Source organism: Nerophis ophidion, linkage group LG28 (assembly GCF_033978795.1).
Source record: "Nerophis ophidion isolate RoL-2023_Sa linkage group LG28, RoL_Noph_v1.0, whole genome shotgun sequence".
In the NCBI taxonomy this organism is placed as follows: domain Eukaryota; kingdom Metazoa; phylum Chordata; class Actinopteri; order Syngnathiformes; family Syngnathidae; genus Nerophis; species Nerophis ophidion.
The window spans coordinates 24,443,871-24,467,187 of NC_084638.1; the positions used below are offsets into that span (position 1 = coordinate 24,443,871).

At 41.7% G+C, this 23,317-nt stretch overlaps 3 protein-coding genes across 8 annotated transcripts in view; 1 reads left to right on the top strand and 2 right to left on the bottom strand.

Annotated features, from left to right (window-relative positions):
• LOC133545526 (gastrula zinc finger protein XlCGF57.1-like) overlaps positions 1-23,317 on the top strand; it is a 403,569-nt gene that overhangs the window by 328,905 nt on the left and 51,347 nt on the right. The window lies entirely within an intron of this gene.
• LOC133545530 (zinc finger protein 135-like) overlaps positions 1-23,317 on the bottom strand; it is a 129,988-nt gene that overhangs the window by 79,649 nt on the left and 27,022 nt on the right. The gene's annotated exons all lie outside the window — the stretch shown is intronic.
• On the bottom strand, positions 7,263-19,788 carry LOC133545117 (gastrula zinc finger protein XlCGF48.2-like). Its single transcript, XM_061890471.1, has 2 exons — positions 19,288-19,788; positions 7,263-9,165 (listed from the first exon to the last, which is right to left on the bottom strand). Exons 1-2 carry the CDS (start codon positions 19,472-19,474, stop codon positions 8,000-8,002), a joined length of 1,353 nt encoding a protein of 450 aa, XP_061746455.1. The 5' UTR covers positions 19,475-19,788; the 3' UTR covers positions 7,263-7,999.

Genomic DNA, 23,317 nt, shown 5'->3' on the forward strand with positions numbered 1-23,317 from the left:
GCATATTGTTTTGACGTCCTTAAAGCTGCTTTTTACTTTCTGTCCTGTTTGTGTCCAAGTCTTTAGTGTGGGACATAGGACAGAAGTAGGACATTCTGTTAATAGTCTGTGGAGGGCAGCAATGCACCTAAGATGTTCTACTAGTTGCTGGAAATAGAAAGGAGAAGAAGAAGGAAAAAGCAAGATGGCGTTTGATGGAGAAAGTGTAAACATGGGCATTCTAGTTCTGTATTTTTAATCAGTGCATACATGTGCACATATATGTCCTTTAATAGAGTAAACAACCTCAATAATTGTTTGTATCTGATTACACTTTGTATTTAATTATTATTGCCATTCTTAAATATGTTGTATGTAAGAATGCGGGTGTTGTTGACAAGATGATGCAGGTGTTCCGTCGAATTTAGCTACCTGGAAAAATGTGTTACTTATTTTAGTCCATTTGTAAAATAAATAGTTTTCCACTATCATAGTCCCCTCGCTTTATCCCGACAGTCATTAGGATAAAACACCCTGGGAGGAATTTGCCCTTTAAAAGGGAAACCTATTCACTGTGGCAGGACAGTATCAAGATGAATTGATCACATTTGTATAATCGGCTATGAGGCATTTTATTCTCATTGTACAGCCCTTACCTTTGGGCCGATACTGAGGGCGACTGTGTTGACCAGTTTGACGCGTGCAAATGATTGAATGTCCAGTACGGTAGAAATGTGTTTGGATATGACAATCCCTTCATTCCAAACTATCAAAATGAAATGAAATGTAGGTTCTAGAACATAAAGTATGGTGACCTTGGCTTGAATGGAACATTGTCACAGCAGCGAGACCTGACCAAACACACCACACCACACGCTCCAAAACTGTTTGTGTCCTCCATGCAATCGCCCCCCCGAGCGTTCCCAGCTGAACCCAATTAAAGGAGGCTACCATGGCAACCGCACCATAGCAACAGTCCCCTCCCTGTCAACACTTCCTGGTTCTCAACAGGAAGTGGGCGAAGCAATCTGCCGAAAGGGAAATTCAGCAATCAGTTAGAGAAAACAAAATAAAAACAATATGAACAAATGAGGAAATTTGGCTCCAACACTGCGGCCCCTAATTGAGAAGAGCAGGATTTCATGAACAATTCAAAATAATAAAAATGGAGTCATAAATATAAACAAATAATAATCATCTTTGAGTTTGGTGTTTCAGTGCATTTTCTGATCCACTAGTTTCCTTCTTTGTCTCATCTCCAGTTGAGTCCTTATTTTCAAGATCCAGGCAACTGACCTCTTCATCCATCCATCCATCCATCCATTTCCTACCGCTTATTCCCTTTCGGGGTTGCGGGGGGCGCCGGCGCCTATCTCAGCTACAATCGGGCGGAAGGCAGGGTACACCCTGGACAAGTCGCCACCTCATCGCAGGGCCTGACCTCTTCAACCGTTTCCAATCGGAGAAATGATCAGTTGGTGAGTAGCACTTGGAGTATCAATCACTGCATTGGTGCTAAAATCCAATTCTACCTCAGTGTCCTCCACTGCAATCCCATACTCCAAGATATCTGTTTCTTCAGAAACTCAGGGCCTTCTGTCCATCCTTTGTGAGTCAGTAACTCATCCACTTTAAAGGGGAACATTATCACAATTTCAAAAGGGTTAAAAACAATAAAAATCAGTTCCCAGTGGCTTGTTGTATTTTTTGAATTTTTTTTCAAAATTTTACCGCCCCGGAATATCCCTAAAAAAAGCTTTAAAGTGCCTTTTTTCGCTCTCTGCGAAGACACTATCCATTTCCCTGTGACGTCACACAGTGCTGCCAATGTAAACAAACAATGGGAATACCACAACAAAATATAGCGACATTAGCTCGGATTCAGACTCGGATTTCAGCGGTTTAAGCGATTTAACATATTATGCATGTATAAAAACGGATGGTTGGAGTATGAAAGTATTGAAGAAGAAACTGAAGCTATTGAGCGAATAGCTATTGATGCTATTCATAGCCATAGCATGGCCGAATAGCCGCGTTAGCATCGCCGGTAAAATGTGCGGACCAAACGATCAGGACTTTCGCATCTTGTGACACTGGAGATACTTAAATCCGTCGATTGGTAAGTGTTTGTTTCGCATTAAATGTGGGTGGAAGGAAATGTAATATAGTTGCAAATGCATCTGCAGGTTATCCATACATCTCTGTGCCATGTCTGCTTTAGCATCGCCGGTCAAATGTGAAGACACTTTGGTACATTCAATGGGGGTCTGGCGGCAGATTTCTTGCCAGTGGTGCAACTTGAATCCCTCCCTGTTAGTGTTGTTACACCCTCCGACAACACACCGACGAGGCATGATGTCTCCAAGGTTCCAAAAAATGGTCGAAAAAACGGAAAATAACAGAGCTGAGACCCGGTGTTTGTAATGTATTGAAAATGAAAATGGCGGCTGTGTTACCTCGGTGATGTCACGTTCTGACGTCATCGGCAAAAGAGCGATAAACAGAAAGGCGTTTAATTCGCCAAAATTCACCCATTTAGAGTTCGGAAATCGGTTAAAAAAATATATGGTCTTTTTTCTGCACCATCAAGGTATATATTGACGCTTACATAGGTCTGCGGATAATGTTCCCCTTTAACTCATCTTGAGGCTTTGCCTGCAGGATTTTGAATTGTGTGACATCAGATGTTTGAAATGTTTCATCTTTCCCAAAGCTCTGAGCTGCCACATTATCATAGTAGAGGAGTTTGCATGTCCCAATGATCCTAAGAGCTATGTTGTCCGGGGGATTTATGCCCCCTGGCAGACAAAGAGCAGTTCGAAGACCTCCTATGAAGAAAGCAAACCAAGGAGCCAGATTTTCTTCGCCCAGACGCGGGTCACCGGGGTCCCCCTCTGGAGCCAGGCCTGGAGGTGGGGCACGATGGCGAGCGCCTGGTGGCTGGGCCTGTTCCCATGAGGCCCGGCCGGGCACAGCTCGAAGAGGCAACGTGGGTCCCCCCCTCCAATGGGCTCACCACCCATAGCAGGGGTCATAGAGGTCGAGTTCAATGTGAGCTGGGCGGCAGCCGGAGGCAGGGCACTTGGTGGTCCGATCCTCGGCTACATAAGCTAGCTCTTGGGACGTGGAACGTCACCTCGCTGGGGGGGAAGGCGCATGAGTTAGTGCGCAAGGTGGAGAAGTTCTGGCTAGATATAGTCGGACTCACTTCGACGCACAGCAAGGGCTCTGGAACCAGTTCTCTCGAGAGGGGCTGGACTCTTTTCCACTCCTCCTCAATCCTACCAACACGTCTTCCTACAAGGAAGCAGTGTCTGGGGAATCTGTGGTGGACTCTCCTATTTCTGGGGATGAGGTTGCCGAGGTAGTTAAAAAGCTCCTCGGTGGCAAGGCCCCAGGGGTGGATGAGATTCGCCCGGGGTTCCTCAAGGCTCTGGATGCTGTGGGGCTGTCTTGGTTGACAAGACTCTGCAACATCGTGTGGAGATCGGGAGCGGTACCTCTGGATTGGCAGACCAGGGTGGTGATTCCTCTCTTAAAGAAGGGGAACCGGAGTGTGTGTTCCAACTATCGTGGGATCACACTCCTCAGCCTTACCGGTAAGGTCTATTCAGGTGTACTAGAGAGAAGACTACGCTGGATAGTCAAACCTCAGACTCAGGGGGAACAGTGTGCTTTTCGTCCTGGTCGTGGAACTGTGGACCAGCTCTATACTCTTGGCAGGGTCCTTGAGGGTGCATGGGAGTTTGCCCAACCAGTCTACATGTTCTTTGTGGACTTGGAGAAGGCATTCGACTGTGTCCCCCGGGAAGTCATATGGGGAGTGCTCAGAGAGTATGGGGTAACAGACTACTCAGTGGCCTAGTGGTTAGAGTGTCTGCCCTGAGATCGGTAGGTTGTGACTTAAAACCCCGGTCGAGTCATACCAAAGACTATAAAAAAAATGGGACCCATTATACCTCCCTGCTTGGCACTCAGCATCAAGGGTTGGAATTGGGGGTTAAATCACCATAAATGATTCCCGGGCGCTGCACCGCTGCTGCCCACTGCTCCCCTCATTTCCCAGGAGGTGATCAGGGGGATGGGTCAAATGCAGAGGGCACATTTCACCACACCTACTGTGTGTGTGACAATCATTGGTACTTTAACTTAATTGTGGCGTTCCGCCACCTGTATGATCAGTGTCAGAGCTTGATCCGCATCGCTATCGGTAAGTCGGACTCGTTTCCTGTGAGGGTTGGACTCCGCCAAGGCTGTCCTTTGTCACCAATTCTGTTCATAACTTTTATGGACAGAATTTCTAGGCGCAGTCAAGGCGTTGGGGGTATCTGGTTTGGTGGCTGCAGAATTAGGTCTCTGCTTTTTGCAGATGATGTGGTCCTGATGGCTTCATCTGGCCAAGATCTTCAGCTCTCACTGGATCAGTTCGCAGCCAAGTGTGAAGCGACTGGGATGAGAATCAGCACTTCCAAGTCCGAGTCCATGGTTCTCGCCCGGAAAAGGGTGGAGTGCCATCTCCAGGTTAGGAAGGAGACCCTGCCCCAAGTGGAGGAGTTCAATTACCTAGGAGTCTTGTTCACGATTGAAGGAAGAGGGGATCGTGAGATCGACAGGCGGATCGGTGCGAGTTATGGTAGTAGTCAAGTCATACTTGCCAACCCTTCCGGAATTTCCAGGAGACTCCCGAAATTCAGCGCCTCTCCCAAAAAAACCTCCCGGAATAAATTTTCCCCCGAAAATCTCCTGAAATTCACGCCCCCTCCAGCTCCATGCGGACATGAGTGGGGACAGCCTGTTTTCACGTCCGCTTTCCTGTTCTATAAACGACTTGCCTGCCCAATCACGTTACAACATCTACGGATTTGTAATAAAAAACTGCACACACAAGGAGACGAAGCAGAAGAATGAGGAAGTTATAGCCATGGCGACGCCGTCTGTAATAGAGTGATTCTATGTTGTCTGTTGCCATCTCCTGGTGAATGTTGGCTATAGCGTTATGGGGTTGCTTTTGGATTGGCCAACGATTTACGTGGTGTTGTGGACCTGACGGCAAGTGACTCTCGCCAGTATGCAAATGGCAGAACAAAGGTTACTCAAATAGTGAAAGGCAAGTGTTGTTTTTGTTTTTTTAATAACCAGCAGGCACAGTACAGTTAGTAGAACAACTGTGTTTTTATTACTGTGTATTTGATAGTTGCCGTCTGAAATTCAACTATTTCTTTTATTTACATATATGATAAAAATAAATACATATAGCTAGAATTCATTGAAAGTCAAGTATTTCATATATATATATATATATATATATATATATAAGAGAAATATGTATGAAATACTCGAGTTGGTGAATTATACTCATCCCTTCTTAACCACGCCCCCCACCCAAACCACGCCCCCCTCCACCTCCCGAAATCGGAGGTCTCAAGGTTGGCAAGTATGAGTCAAGCTGACTTATGATAGTAGTACAGGTTGAGTTATGGTAGTAGTCAAGTTGACTTATGATAGTAGTACAGGTTGAGTTATGGTAGTAGTCAAGTTGACTTATGATAGTAGTACAGGTTGAGTTATGGTAGTAGTCAAGTTGACTTATGATAGTAGTACAGGTTGAGTTATGGTAGTAGTTAAGTTGACTAATCATAGTAGTACAGGTTGAGTTATGGTAGTAGTTGACTTATGATAGTAGTACAGGTTGAGTTATGGTAGTAGTTGACTTATGATAGTAGTACAGGTGGAGTTAAAGTAGTAGTTAGGTTGACTTATGAAAGTAGTACAGGTGGAGTTATGGTAGCAGTTAAGTTAACTTATGATAGTAGTCAATTTGACTTATGATATTAGTACAGGTTGAGTTATGGTAGCTAAGTTCACTTATGATAGTAGTACAGGTTGAGTTATAGTAGTAGTTAAGTTGACTAATGATAGTAGTACCGGTTGAGTTATGATAGTAGTCAAGTTGACTTATATTAGTACAGGTTGAGTTATGGTAGTTAAGTTCACTTATGATAGTAGTACAGGTTGAGTTATAGTAGTAGTTAAGTTGACTAATGATAGTAGTACCGGTTGAGTTAAGGTAGTAGTTAAGTTGACTTATGATAGTAGTACAAGTTGAGTTATGGTAGTAATTAAGTTTATTAATGATAGTACAGGTTGAGTTATGGTAGTAGTTGACTTATGATAGTAGTACAGGTTGAGTTAAGGTAGTAGTTAAGTTGACTTATAATAGTAGTACAAGTTGAGTTATGGTAGTAGTTAAGTTTATTAATGATAGTACAGGTTGAGTTATGGTAGTAGTTGACTTATGATAGTAGTACAGGTGGAATTATGGTAGCAGTTAAGTTAACTTATGATAGTAGTCAAGTTGACTTATGATATTAGTACAGGTTGAGTTATGGTAGCTAAGTTCACTTATGATAGTAGTACAGGTTGAGTTATAGTAGTAGTTAAGTTGACTAATGATAGTAATACCGGTTGAGTTATGATAGTAGTCAAGTTGACTTATATTAGTGCAGGTTGAGTTATGGTAGTTAAGTTTACTAATGATAGTGGTACAGGTTGAGTTATGGTAGTAGTTGACTAATGATAGTAGTTTAGGTTGAGTTATGGTAGTAGTTAAGTTGACTTATGACAGTAGTACAGGTTGAGTTATAGTAGTAGTTAAGTTGACTAATGATAGTGGTACATGTTGAGTTACGATAGTTGTGCAGACTTGACCTTTAAGCTGATACTGAGGGCGACTGTGTTGACTAGTTTGACATGATTCAATGTCCAGTACTGTGGAAATATGTTTGGATATGACAATCCGTTTATTTTAAACTATCAAACTGAAATCAAATGTAGACTATAGAACATAAAGTATGCTGACCTTGGCTTGAATGGAACATTGTCACAGCAGCGAGACCTGACCACGCACGGCACCGTCCTAAACTGTTTGTGTCCTCCATGCAATCGCCCCGAATACTCCCACCTGAACCCAATTAAATGACGTTACCATGGTAACCGCACCATAGCAACGGTCCCATCCCTGTCAACACCTCCTGATTGAGGAGAAGTGGCCGGAGCAATCTGCCGAAAAAGAAATTCAGCATCAACAGAGCCAGCAATCAAATAGAGAAAACTAAATAAAAACAATATAAACAAATAAGTTAATTTGGCTCCAACATAATGCAAAGTAAATATCTGTGGGATGATGTACAATATTGGCTTTTGCCTGACACTCCCTACTTTGATTGATATTGATATTGTTTTGGGGATGTTTAAAAAGAAAACACATTAAACACGAAACCCAATAATGGAATGTTTTGTTTTATCAACGAATGTAAGTTCGTAAAAAAATAAATTAAAATAAAATAAAAAAATAAACGTCCTTCCACAAACAATTCAGCCATTTTCTCTCACTGTTATATTGCATAAAGGTCTGGGGACATACAAACAAAATAATCACAACACAATCATCATATTACAAAAGAGAGTAATGAAGATAATTAATAAAATAGTTTATAGAAACCCAACAAATGATTCATAAAGTCAAACATTTTAAAAGTTAATAAAAGACAACTGTTCAAATGATGTATAAAGTAAATAATAATATATTCCCTAAAGTGGTCCAGAAGATGTTTCAGATGTAAAGCAGTAAATATGTATATCATAAATAGAAACTAATCTATGGGATTATTAACAATTAGAAATACAAGTATGTAACACCTCCATATTTCAAACTATCTAATTTATAAATGTAGAAGCATATTAAAAAGATTGTTACACAAACAACAATGTCACACATGTTATATGTGCTGATGTTGTTAGAAAGTCAACATTAAAGTCTTGACAGTTTATTTCAAATCCTGCAGTTTCATTTGCTGCTGCTGTTCTCACCAGCACACTTGTGTTTCTTACACTGCTACTTAGAAGACAATCTTTCACCACACACACTGCAACTCAACACTTTCTCTCCTGGGTGTCTTCTCATGTGTGCTACAAGGTTTGATTGGTCACAAAAGCTTCTGTTGCAGATTGAACAGGAATGTCATTTTTCACCAGTGTGTGTTCTCGTGTGTACTTTCAAATATCGACTTTGTGTAAAACATTTACCGCAGATTGAACAGGAAAAAGGTTTTTCTCCAGTGTGTGTTCTCATGTGTACTTTCAAATATGCCTTTCTTGTAAAAGATGAGCCACAGAGTGAACAGATAAAAGGTTTTTCACCCGTGTGTGTTCTCATGTGTACTTTCAAATGTTGACTTTGTGTAAAACCTTTACCACATATTGAACACATAACAGGTTTTTCACCAGTGTGTGTTCTCATGTGTATTTTCAAATTGTGACTTTGTACAAAACCTTTACCACAGAGTGAACAGATAAAAGGTTTTTCTCCGGTGTGTGTTCTCATGTGTAATGTCAAATGTTGACTTGTTACTAAACATTTACCACATTCTGAGCAAGAAAAGGGTCTTTCTCCAGTGTGTCTTCTCATGTGTCTTTTCAGAAGACTATAGAATTTAAAGGTTTTGTCACAGTGAGAACATGTGAAGTGAGTGTTGTCAGTGTGACATGTCTTATCTTTAGAGTCTTCATCATCAGTGTCAGGAGAGTGTGAGGTTGTGTCCTCACTATCTGATAGTGGAGCTAAGAGCTTGTCTGCTTGTGATCCTCCACAGTGGTCTCCATCAGCTTCTGTTGTCATGTGTTGTGTTGAGCTGCTGCTTGGAGGCTCCCCCCCTCCCCTCGCCTCACTTTCACCTTTGACCTCATCATCTTCACTCTTCACAGTCACTGGGAACTCCTCCAACCATTTAGGCTGACTGATGCTGTCTTCCTCCTCTTCCTCTGTAAAGTGCGGCGGCTCTTGGTCATCCTCTTCCTCTTTAAAGTAGGGGGTTAGTGGGTCCTCCTTGTCCTCTGTAATGCTAGGGGTCAGCAGCTTGTCTTGCTCCTTAAAGTGAGGGGTCAGTGGGTCCTCCTCTTCATTTTTGATGTGTAAGATCAGTGGGTCCGCCGCTTGACCTTTCATGTGAAAGATCAGGTTAACATTATGGGTCTGTGGTGTCTTGTGCTCCTCTTTAATATGGGAGGGCTGTGGCTCTTCCCCTCCCTCTTTAATGTGATGGGAATGTGGTAACTCTTCTTCCTCTTTAATATGGTGGGGCTGTGGCTCTTCTTCCTGCTGATGAGGAAGATGTTCTTCATCGAGGTCTGCGGGACAGGAGAAAACAGACATTCTTTAGAAAAGTCCAGCCTTGCTCAGTCACATGAGACATTGTCCTGCACCAACATATGATCTCACAATCTCATCAGTTTCCCCCTCACAGCAGTCAGGGTACTTCCAGCTGACACATGAAGAAGACCTTCAGGGGAATGCCTTCCCAGGCCAACATCCAATCCACCTTATTCATACAAAAACATCTTAAAAGTCATTCCTGCAATCCATAAAAGTGTGCTGTTCTCCCTCTGAATAAGTCACACACACACAGGAAATAATGTACCACATGCCAGCCTCCACGCAGTAGTACTAGTGATGAGCTCCTCCTGCTGGTGGACAATAATTACAGTGATTTTCACATTCATCTTTAGAGACATGTCTGTCCAAAAATTTAAAAAAAGCACAGTCAACATCAGGGGTCGGGAACCTTTTTGGCTGAGAGAGCCAAAAAGCCAAATATTTTAAAATGTATTTCCGTAAGAGCCATATAATATATTTTTTAACACTGAACACAACTAAACGGGTGCATTTTTAAGTAAGACCAACATTTCTAGAGTATAATAGGTCTCTTATTCTTTGTAATAACATTGTCATTCCGAAGCTAACTGTGGAGGGGGCGTGGCCTGTGGGCCTGCACTGAACTGGGGTGTGCCAGGACCGGCCTCTAAATCAGCGACAGGTGCGTAGACGGCCCACCTGGGCCTTGTTATCTAATCACCTGTCACTCTGTTATAAGCAGCAGCCAGGAGGAGAGACGGGGTTGGGGCTGGAGCCAGAGCGCGAGCGAAAACAAAAGAGAAAAATACAATTGCTGGTAAGCAACTGGGGGACTTTTTGAAAAATAAAACAATATTGTAACCCTGAAACAGGCTCTCATGTCGGTGCTTGGTGCTCCGAAGAACCCCTAGGAGGGCAAGCCCCACACTAACCAATAATAAATAAATAACTTCTTACCATTAACGCAACTTCTTGAACAGGTGCGGTAGAAACGGATGGATGGCTTAAAAATGCATGAGAATGTTTTATATTTTGAACATTATTTTTAACACTGTGATTACAAGTGGAATTATTCATTACTTATCCTTTTAAGCAACGTCAGCTCAGATTTATCCGAGAGCCAGATGCAGTCATCAAAAGAGCCACACCTGGCTCCCGAGCCATAGGTTCCCTACCCCTGGTCAACATGTTGGCCAAAGAAGATTACGCCTGTATTGCTTTCATTTAGATAGTGTCACCACAGATAAACTGGGAAGAAGCAATCAGATTACTGACTACTCCTTCAAAAGATAACTTATTTACCTTATTTATAATAATAATAATAATAATGGATTAGATTAATTTATGTGTTTCTAGACACTCAAATTGTGTTAGGGAGAGAACTGAGAAGACATCATTCATGCAGTCATCACATTCAATGTGGTAAGCTACATTTAGTTATAAGAATAATGATAATAATAATAATAATAATAACTAAATTAAGCAATTCCTAAAGGAATTACGCGTGAATGCTCCAATGCTGAAGTTGAACTGAAAAGTTGACAGAATGTAGTCTGAATGTAAGAATAGTTTGAATGTTGGAATGCTTTGAATGTTGAAGAGTTTGAATTTCCAGGAAAACTGGAATTTAGTTTGGATTTTGAGAAAGTGTTAGTTTGATGTTGGAATGGTTTGAATAGGTAGGAAAATGTGGGGCTTGTGCAGTTTGGACAAATGTCACTCCGGTGGGTGTATGGATGTGTGGAAGGTACGTAGACACAGAAAAGTCCCTCACAAGCATGTTTGTGTGATTGACAGGAAGATTTCAATTCAATGTCCAGAGGTATTAACACATTAGTCAATCATACAAACGGTCAATGAAAATGAAGGCAATAACTTTGCAGTCATGGATACACCGTCTGTGTGTTTGTTTTCTCCGGCTGCGGCTTTCAAACTGCATACCAAAGGTCTTCTAAGGTTTGGTCAGAAAGCGTAAAAAAGCACACTGAAAAATTCCATAAAACCTTGAACTATTTTTTTAAAATTGTATCTGAATTAATAATGTATCCTGCAGTTTGTGGCTATTATAAGGCATATTTCCAGAGGATATGCATTTTTACAGCATGTTTTAAATAGATGTCTCACGCTGCTGGTAGGCGGGGCTTGCAACAGTTTCATTGCTTGTGGCTGGTGCGGCTCTCACTATACGGTAGCAGGAGTTGATTGGGCTTGACGTGCCGAGACAGCTTGTACACGACCCTATGTCTGTCTGGTCTCACGTGGTATGAGACTGTGACCCATTACCTGGAAGACAATAGACTAGGCGAGGGGACTAACAAGTCAACTCCAAACTTCCCGAAACCAGAAAGGGTGGAAGGTTAGGCTTGGGGGTAGCAACCCCAACCCATAAAAACTCCTTGCTACAAAAACGTTGACGAAAACCAAAAAATCAAAAAGTTTTGGAAAGAAAGTCTCTTCGGTTACACAAACCAAAGAGAAAACCGTAAGGAGACGGTGCGTCCGATTCTTCTGAGCCCTAGACACTCCACTAACATCTCAACATGGAACGTCAGGACCATGTATGCAGAAGGAAAGACAGCAGTTATAGAGGAATATATGAGGAGATACAGAATATCTCTCCTGGGTCTGTGTGAAACCAGATGGCTCCAATCGGGGCAGGTTAACCTGGCCAGTGGTGAGTCTATACTATATTCAGGGCACCTAGAAGACTCTGCACCACATACAGAGGGTGTAGGGTTCATGCTATCCAAAGAAGCTCAGAGGGTCCTCATCAGTTGGGAACCCATCAACTCAGGGATCATTACTGCAAAATTCCATACCACGCATAATAAAATTAACCTTCAAGTAGTACAATGCTATGCCCCTACCAAGGATACAGAGGATGAAACGAAGGACAACTTTTACAATCTTCTATACCACATTCTTCAGAAAAAGAAAGGAAAGGACATCTTGGTCTTAATAGGGGACATGAATGCGAAAATAGGAGGAAATAACAATGGCTATGAGCTTATAAAGGGAACGCAAGGGCTTGAAACATTGAAGGTTTGCTACAGCATGTGCAGACAACAGCTTGGTTATTGGAGGTTCCAATTTCCCACACAAGGACATCACCAAAGCAACAGGGGTTTCTGCCAACCACACAACTGAAAACCAGATTAATCACATCTGCATTAGCCGGAAATTCAGGCGCTCACTGCTTGATGTCAGAGCGAGAAGAGGAGCTGACGCTGCATCTGACCACCACCTAGTCCCAGCAAGGTTCCAGTTGGAGTTGAAATGCATTAAAGGGGAACATTATCACCAGACCTATGTAAGCGTCAATATGTACCTTGATGTTGCAGAAAAAAGACCATATGTTTTTTTAACCGATTTCCGAACTCTAATAGGGTGAATTTTGCGATTTAAACGCCTTTCAATTGTTCGCCTGTCGGAGCAATGACCTTTCACCCGTGACGTCACATCGTGAAGCGACCCACCATTTTCTCAAACACATTACACACACCAAGTCAAATCAGCTCTGTTATTTTCCGTTTTTTCGACTGTTTTCCGATACCTTGGAGACATCATACCTCGTCGGTGTGTTGTCGGAGGGTGTAACAACACCAACAGAGACGGATTCAAGTTGCACCAGTGGTCAAAAGATGTGAAAGTCCCTCGTTTGTTCTGCACACTTTACCGACGACAGCTATGCTAACACAGAGATGGCAAGAATGTGTGGATATCCCAGATGCATTTCCAACGATAAAGTCAACAAAATCACAAAGGTGAGTTTTGTTGATGTTATTGACTTATGCGGAGTGTGCTAATCAGACATATTTGGTCATGGCATGACTGCAAGCTAATCGATGCTAACATGCTATTTACACTAGCTGTATGTACATATTGCATCATTATGCCTCATTTGTAGCTATATTTGCATCCAGCCTTTCCCTCCACCCAGATTTAATGCCAATCAAACACATACCAATTGTTGGTTGGAAGGCGATCGCCGAATTTGTCCACGCTTCCTCCCGTGCTGCTGTCTGTCGTAATGTGGCTCAAAAGCTTCGGTTTCTTCTTTGATTTCGTTTACAGTACCTGCCTCCACACTCCAACCATCCGTTTCAATACATGCGTGATCTGTTGAATCGCTGAAATCCGAGTCTGAATCCGAGCTACTATGCTATACCTTTCTGTGCTATCCGCCATGTTTGTTTTTGGTGGCTTCACGCAGTGACGTCACAGGACAATAGACGGGTGGATATAGTGATGGTGTAAATCAGGCACTTTGAAGCCATTTTTCAGGATATTGCATGATGGGTAAAATTTTGAGAAAAACTTCGAAAAATAAAATAAGCCACTGGGAACTGATTTTTATTGGTTTTAACCTAAGGGTTAAAAACAATAAAAATCAGTTCCCAGTGGCTTTTTGTATTTTTTTTTGAAAATTTTACCGGTCCCGGAATATCCCTAAATAAAGCTTTAAAGTGCTTATTTTCGCTATTTGCGATGCCACTATCCATTTCCCTGTGACGTCATACAGTGCTGCCAATGTAAACAAACAATGGTGAATACCACAGCAAGATATAGCGACATTAGCTCGGATTCAGACTCGGATTTCAGCGGTTTAAGCGATTCAACAGATTACGCATGTATTGAAACAGATGGTTGGAGTATGAAAGTATTGAAGAAGAAACTGAAGCTATTGAGCGAATAGCTATTGACGCTATTCATAGCCATAGCATGGCCGAATAGCCGCGTTAGCATCGCCGGTAAAATGTGCGGACCAAACGATCAGGACTTTCGCATCTTTTGACACTGGAGCAACTTAAATCCGTCGATTGGTAAGTGTTTTTTTCGCATTAAATGTGTGTGGAAGGAAACGTAATATAGTTGCAAATGCATCTGCAGGTTATCCATACATCTCTGTGCCATGTCTGCTTTAGCACCGCCGGTAATTAGCATTTTAGCATCGATTAGCGTAGCATGTTAGCATCGATTAGCTGGCAGTCACGCCGCAACCAAATATATCTGATTAGTACATAAGTCAACATCAACAAAACTCACCTTTGTGATTTCGTTGACTATCGTTGCAAATGCATCTGCAGGTTATCCATACATCTCTGTGCTATGTCTGCTTTAGCACCGCCGGTAATTAGCATGTTAGCATCGATTAGCGTAGCATGTTAGCATCGATTAGCTGGCAGTCACGCCGCAACCAAATATATCCGATTAATACATAAATCAACATCAACAAAACTCACCTTTGTGATTTAGTTGACTTTATCGTTGCAAATGCATCTGCAGGTTATCCATACATCTCTGTGCCATGTCTGTCATCGCCGGTAAAATGTGGAGACACTCTGGCACATTCAATGGGGTTCTGGCGGCAGACACTTTAGCATCTTCGGGCCAGTGGTGCAACTTGAATCCCTCCCTGTTAGTGTTGTTACACCCTCCGACAACACACCGGCGACGCATGATGTCTCCAAGGTTCCAAAAAATAGTTGAAAAAACGGAAAATAACAGAGCTGAGACCCAATGTTTACAATGTGTTGAAAATGAAAATGGCGGCTGTGTTACCTCGGCAACGTCACATTCTGACGTCATCGCCTCCAGAGCGATAAACAGAAAGGCGTTTAATTCGCTAAAATTCACCCATTTAGAGTTTGGAAATTGGTTAAAAAAATATATGGTCTTTTTTCTGCACCATCAAGGTATATATTGATGCTTACATAGGTCTGGTGATAATGTTCCCTTTTAAACAAAGAGGAGGGAGGATCAAATTAAACATACAACGATTCCAAAATATAGGCACCTTGGAACTATACCAAGTCACATTACACAACCGGTTTCAAGTACTACAGGACCAGACAACACAAGCACCAGGAACTGTAGAAGGGATTTGGGAAGGTTTGAAGACCACATGGAAGGAGACCTGTGCAGAAGTGGTAGGGAGAAAAAAGTCCACAAACAAACCTTGGCTATCCACAGAAACCCACAAGAAAGTTAGTGAGAGGAGGGGGAAAAGGAGATAGTTAACAGATGCAGAACGAGAGCGGGAAAGGCAGCAGCACAAAGAGCATATGAAGTAGTAAACAAGGATGTGAAGAAGAGTGTCAGAAGGGACCAAAAGAAGTACCGTATTTTTCGGAGTATAAGTCGCACCTGCCGAAAATGCATCATAAAGAAGGAAAACAAACATGTATAAGTCGCACTGGAGTATAAGTCGCATTTTTGGGGGAAATTTATTTGATAAAACCCAACACCAAGAATAGACATTTGAAAGGCAGTTCAAAATAAGTAAAGAATAGTGAACAACAGGCTGAATAAGTGTACGTTATATGAGGCATAAATAACCACCTGCTATGTTAACCTAACATATTATGGTAAGAGTCATTCAAATAACTAACATATAGAACATGCTATACCTTTACCAAACATTCTCTCACTCCTAATTGCTAAATCTCATGAAATCTTATACGTTTAGTCTCTTACGTGAATGAGCTAAATAATATTATTTGATATTGTACGGTAATGTGTTAATAATTTCACACATAAGTCGCTCCTGAGTATAAATCGCACCCCCGGCCAAACTATGAAAAAAACTGCGATTTATAATCCGGAAAATACGGTACATGGAGGATTTAGCACAGCAGGAGGAGGAAGCAGCAGGAAAGAACAATCTGAAAGAACTCTATCAAACCACAAAGATGCTCACCGGAAAATTTAAACAAGCCCAAATGCATATTAAAGACACAAATGGTACACTCCTCACAACCAAGGAAGATCAACTCCAGAGATGGACTGATCACTTTCAAGACCTACTCAACAGAGAGCCACCTCAACTGACTGCAGATATTCCACCAGCTCCAATCATGCTTGAAATAAACTGCAACCCCCCCATACCAAACTGGAAATCAGGAAGGCCATCAAAGCCCTGAGAGCAGGGAAGGCAGAAGGGCCAGATGAGCTACCAGCAGAAGCTCTCAAAGCAGATATCCAAACATCCTCCAGCATGCTTTTCCATCTCATGCAAGCTATCTGGGAGGAAGAAAAAGTCCCATCAGACTGGAGTGATGGCAATATCATAAAGATTCCCAAGAAAGGCGACCTCAGGGAGTGTAAAAACTACAGGGGAATGATGCTCCTCTCAACGCCAGGGAAGGTGCTCAACCACATACTACTAGATAGGATGTGGAAATTGGTCGATGCGCAACTGAGAAAAAACCAGGCTGGTTTCAGAATTGGAAAATCTTGTGCTGACCAAATTGCCTCCCTCAGGATTATAATAGAACAATCCATGGAATGGAACTCACCGGTATATATTCATTTCATAGACTTTAAAAAGGCATTTGACAGTGTCGACCGTGAGACACTTTGGAAGCTGATGGCACACTTTGGCATCCCACCGAAGCTCATCAACATCATCAAGAGCACCTACCAAGGGATGCGATATCGTGTCCTACATGACGGATGCCCATCGGAGGCCTTCGAGGTCCTGACTGGGGTGCGGCAAGGATGTCTGCTCTCGCCTTTCCTTTTCCTCCTCTGTATTGACTGGACCATGAACCAAACAACCAAAAACAGCAAAACCGACATACAGTGCAGCCTTACCGAACAACTGGAGGACCTAGACTTTGCAGACGATCTAGCTCTCCTGGCTCACACTCACCAACAGATGCAGGACAAATCACAAAAACTACAAAGAGCTAGGGTTGGGTATCGTTTGAATTCGAATAATTACGATTACGATTATTTGTTTTGATTCCGATTCCTGACGATTCAGATTCTTTCTTTAAAAAAATAAATTTAAAAAAAGGCAGGGTCGCAAATACATTTAGGATATTTTAAATGAGCTAGCTAACCTACAGTCTTTCTGAATTAAATAGTCTGACATTCTCCATCAATTTTAATTCTATTAACTTTTTATGAACTTTACTATAACTTCCTCACGGGGCTGTTTTCAACTAGATTATAAATATCAAATCTATGAACTTGAATATAAATATTATAAATGATGAATACATTTTCACAGGGCTACACTTTCATCAAGAGAGCTTTATTTTTGAAAACCTCATGAAAACACATTTACACACACAAGTGTATGATGCTGCGGGTACTTAAACATGTTACCGTGCTCCCACTGCTGGGCTAAGCTGGTGCAGAAAAGCAAATAAACAATAAGGAACAACTTACAAAACATAGTCCTGATTAGTAGCAGGTACAGTATAAAATCAGAGACAGTTCTTGTTTAGGAAAATGAGCATATCCACCTTCTCAGGCAGGATGCGTGAGCGTTCTGGACAGATAGTGTCTCCTGTCCAAGACGGGACACGCATTTATTTGTACTCCATGAACTCGGAGGTGCTTCATCCTGAGCACGGAACAGTCCTGTCGCACGTGTTAAATTTCGCAGATATTTCATTTTTTTTAGCAAAATAAAGCCACACTTTCGACCGTCGACGCCCGCTATCCATGCTTGACTGACTCGCTCGGCTAAATAGGCTCGGCTATGCTAACGCTTCCGGCGGTGGGCGCTTCTTCGTTGGTGTTCAGAGGCTTCTTCTTCCGGGTCGGCGGACTTATTATTTTTTTCCGGTCGGCGGACTGGGTATCGAAACTAGGAATCGAAATTTAAACTTTTGAACAATTCCCGGATAATCGGAAAGTTAGTCCCGGTTCCAATCGATACTCGATACCCAACCCTACAAAGAGCTGCTGCATCTCTTGGGCTTAAGATCAATTCACAAAAAACAAAGGTCATGCGTATCAATGACAAGAACAATACACCAATAACAATGGACCATAATCAATTAGAAGAGGTAGTCAATTTTACATACTTGGGGAGCATAATCAGTGTAGATGGACGGGCAGATGAAGATGTCAAATCCAGAATAGAGAAAGCAAGAACATCATTCAACATGCTAAACAAATTATGGAAAGCTAAAAACATTTCTCTCAAAACCAAACTGAAAATATTTATCTCAAATGTCAAATCCATCCTGCTGTACGGATCAAAAACATGGAAAACCACCAATAGCATACTCACTAAACTTCAGACATTCGTAAACCGTTGCCTCCGTCGAGTCGTAGGAGTCTACTGGCCAAACACCATCACCAATGCCAACCTGTGGGAACTCACCAAACAAGAACCAGTGGAACTGCAAATCAGGAGAAGGAAGTGGAGATGGATAGGCCACAGACTCAGAAAACCCATTAAATCAATCACCAAACAGGCACTAACATGGAACCCACAGGGAAAAAGAAACAGAGGGAGACCAAGAACAACCTGGAGAAGAAGCACGGAACAGGAAATGAGGGCTGAGGGGCTGTCATGGCAACAACTTGACCATAGGGTACAAGACCGGAATGGATGGAAGGCTTTCGTCGGCGGCCTATATTCCTCAGGGAATACTAAGTCCTAAGTAAGTAAGTTTAAATAGATAGTCAATCAATCAATCAATCAATGTTTGCTTATATAGCCCTAAATCACTAGTGTCTCAAAGGGCTGCACAAACCACCACGACATCCTCGGTAGGCCCACATAAGGGCAAGGAAAACTCACACCCAGTGGGACGTCGGTGACAATGATGACTATGAGAACCTTAGAGAGGAGTATTTAAAAATAACTTCTGGGTATATCATATTAATAAACTAATTCTTATTTAGGGGGCTTTCTGAGCAGAATAGAGGCATTGACTCCATTGTTGCAATTAAGATAGTTAAAATGTTGCTAACATTTGTTTAGGATTTAAAAAATGCATGCAAATAAAAACATATTGTCTTACATAAGCATTGTGACAGGCATACTAACATAAAAAAATCAGATTCCCCTTTGATAATTTTTCTACATCCTGAAAATGAGAGAATAAATACAAATGGCTAGCAAACGTTTTAAAACCTGGCCAAGGACTGCTGGCAGTAAACCCAGAGAGGCATGTGTATGTTGTAAAATGATGTTAGAATTAGCTTTATTATTTGGGTATAGGGGGCCCCGTCATGGTACCCGCCCCCGGCCCAGCTCTGACTTGTTCCACCACTGCTCATTGAGATTATATTATATATTCCAAATGTCATTTTATTGTTATTAGTCAAATATCAAATGAGTAAATATTTGAAAGTAAGAGTAAACAAACCTGTTCTGTGTAACACAACTTGATGTTTCGTGAAAAGAGCGTCCAGTAGTCGATAGTTTTCCTCCTTTGTTCTAGAAAGTTCCGCCTCGTATTCTGCTATCGTTCTTTCTAACACTACAAATATTTCTTCAACGGCAGCAGTTAGTCGCTGATCCACCAACGCTCTCAACATTTGTAATGTAGACATTTTCACACAATCACAAGACTTTACTCTCACACTTGATCTCTACTTAGCGATGTGTTGATAACTTCTGCGTCTTCTGTTAGCAGCTAACAAGTTAAGCTAACTAGCGAGCTAAGCTAACTAACAAGCAAAGATAGCACGACAAGCAGCACAGTGCTTCTAGCGCATCGAGACGCATATATCTTTAAAGAAAGAATCAAATATATATTTTATACGACGTAAATATTTCAAACTGGAGAACAAATAAAAAGACTGACTTATTAGCGTCCTGCTCGCTTCTTTCTCCTTCGATGTGCTTTCACGACAGTGAGCACACTTGACGTTACAAGGCAGTACTGCTCTACTTGTTTTTTAATGTTTATTTATAAATTTTAACATTAACAAACACAAGAGAAACAATAATCAAAATAGTTCAACAACAGTATAAAACATTACAAAACATTATAAAAAAACAGTACAAAACAGCGCCAGGGGGTTGTAAATTCAAAGTAACAAAAATAAAATGTAAAAATATATATATATATATATAATAAACCAGGTGCAAAGCCATAGGCTCATTCAGATTCATTGAATAGGCTGACTATACGTCCTCTTTTCCCCGGACGTGTCCGGGCGTTTTTGTTTTTTTTTAATGAGTCAAATGTCCTGCATTTTGAATTAAGGTTGCGTGTATTTGTTGGCTGAGTTCTTAACGTTTACTTTCAGAGCGTGCATATCACAACATACAAGATGCCGTCATGGCGACACACCAACCCCCCTTTACCGGGCTACCGCGCATGCTCGTCACTCCTGTTGCATGCTGGGTAGTGTAGTCCTTTGATTCCCTGGCTCATAACATCACACTAGCTCAGTGGTTCTCAAACTTTTTTTGGCATCCCCCACTTTGGACAAGGGGGAGTTTTCAAGCCCCACCTGCCCCCATCGCCCCAACAGAACGCTAATGGCAAGCTTAACATTTTCAAATGTATTGAACAACAAGTAACATCAAGTTGTATACATTCAAACTCAATAACATAAAATAACATCAAGTTCAATAATAAATAAAATAACTGTGCAGCTGTGGTATAACTTGCATCAAGTTCAATAATAAATAAAAATAACTTGCATCAAGTTCAATAATAAATTAAACAAAAGTGTTATAACTTGCATCAAGTTCAATAATAAATAAAACAAAAGTGTTATAACTTACATTAAGTTCAATAATAAATAAAAAGAAATGTCTTATAACTTGCGTCAAGTTCATCCATTTTCTACCGCTTATTCCCTTTCGGAGTCGCGGGGGGCGCTGGCGCCTATCTCAGCTACAATCGGGCGGAAGGCGGGGTACACCCTGGACAAGTCGCCACCTCATCGCAGGGCCAACACAGATAGACAGACAACATTCACACTCACATTCACACACTAGGGCCAATTTAGTGTTGCCAATCAACCTATCCCCAGGTGCATGTCTTTGGAAGTGGGAGGAAGCCGGAGTACCCGGAGGGAACCCACGCATTCACGGGGAGAACATGCAAACTCCACACAGAAAGATCCCGAGCCTGGATTTGAACCCGGGACTGCAGGACCTTCGTATTGTGAGGCAGACGCACTAACCCCTCTGCCACCGTGAAGCCGCGTCAAGTTCAATAATTAATCAAATAACTTGCATCAAGTTCAATAATAAATCAAATAACTTGCATCAAGTTCAATAATAAATCAATTAAAAGTGCCACTTTTTTTCGTGTTTTGATCAAATTTTAACGCGCTCACAACATCTGTAAAAAACTCATTGAGTTCGGGGCTGAGCTGCCTTGACGCGAGTGCTTCCCGGTGAATGACAGTGTGCATTTGGCGCAACCCTCTTTATTGGAACCCGCAGCCCGTTTCTTGACCCTGCCATGGTCTGTGTGCCACCAGAGCAAAAGCCCACACAGTTTTCCCATTTAAGGTCGTGTTCTTTGAGGAAACTGTCCATTATCTTGAACAGCTCATCAGCGGTGGCTCTATTTTTTATGTATTTGCAAAACAGCAAATCCTCGCACAGTGACTCGCCATTCACAAAGCAGACGTATGCGATGAACAGGCAGTCTTTATTGCTGTCAGTAGCTTCGTCCACTTATAAAGCATAACGACATTCTTTTAATTTGTCTACGAGTTGTTCCTCAAGATCACTTGCAATGTCGCATATACGTCTCGCAACTGTCGTTTGACAGTGGGACAGCTTTTAATTTTGCTGTGCTTGTCTCGTCAAGCATGACTGACACCATGTCTATTGCAGCGGGGAAAATGAGTTGCTCAGCCATTGTGTGTGGTTTTTTGCATTGCGCAATTCTGCATGCAACTCTATATGAAGCCAATTTATCCATTTTGTGTAATTGTGGTCCACACATTAGCCTGCTACCCATCCGCGCGAAAGTTTGTTCCGCTTAGCCCCGCCCCACATGTTGCGCCTGTCAAACTTTCGCTCCTACCTGGAAATTTAAAGCCTGCAGGAAAAATAATTGACATTAATTTATATAGCGGATTTCACAGACAGAATCACACAGTGATTTACAGTTTGTATAGAAAATGGGGTTGTAAAAAAAAAAATCCAAGAACATAATAAAAAAATAAAAAAATAAATACATTTCCTCCTGTTCCTCACGCCCCACCTGTCATGTCTCTATTCCCCACCAGTGGGGCGCGCCCCACACTTTGAGAAACGCTGCACTAGCTTTAAATATTGTAGCGGCCGGCTATGGGGCGTTAGCCAATGGCTTTGGTTGGGGGGCGGGACTTCCGGGTAAGTTAGGGAAGTGACGCTATTGACAGGAAGTATTGGTTCGAGTTTTGCCGGGAAAAAGAAATAGACTTCTTGGTAAACACTAAGGTGAGTGTAAGACTCCAGAGATTTAAGCGTTAAATATAAAATGTATGTATGCCCTGGCACACCATTATTAACATTTCATGACCCAAGCAAAACACTTTTTACACTTTTATACTGAAATAAATACACCTTAACTTATTAAATAAAAACATAGGAAAAACTAGCAGCAGCGGTAAAGTTTAGATCCATAAAGGAAAGAAGAAAGTGAATGAATGTTTATAACTGAACACATTTACATATGTATACACATTTGTTTGCTTTTGTTATTATTTTTTCAAATGAATTAAGTAACGTTTATGACAACCTTTTTCAAAAACACGATATAGAATGTGAGATACAACAGGATAATGAATACTTTTATCATTTGTCTTCAAAACGCTTACAAAAAAGTGGGACCCCAAAAATTTACTGTGGGACCCCATTTTTATGACTTGATGGGGTCCCTGGGACCCCATTTTAAAAATCCCTAGCGCCAACACAGCAGTCAACAGAGGAGAAAAAATGCTTTATTTAAATAAATATACTATTTATAAAGCAAGTTCGAGTATCATTGGCAAATTTTCACCTACTCCCGGCCTTGGCATGCATATATGTGTCCTCTTTTTGGGATTTCAGAATAAGGTCAGCATAGTCTAGTGCAGGGGTGTCAAACTCAAATACAGAGTGGGCCAAAATTTAAAACTGAACAAAGCAGCGGGCCAAGGTTGAACAAATGAACCTTTTAATAGGGACCCAAACAAGTTTTGCAATGAATATTGAACAAGCAAGGCTTAAATAGGGCAGCACGGTGGGACAGAGGTTAGTGCATCTGCCTCACAATACGAAGGTCCTGAGTAATCCTGGGTTCAATCCCGGGCTCGGGATCTTTCTGTGTGGGGTTGGCATGTTCTCCCCGTGACTGCGTGGGTTCCTTCCGGGTACTCGGGCTTCCTCCCATGGAACAGGCAGAGCTTATATAACGTAAGAGTGCAAAATCAACTTTCCAAAAACAAATGAAAAAA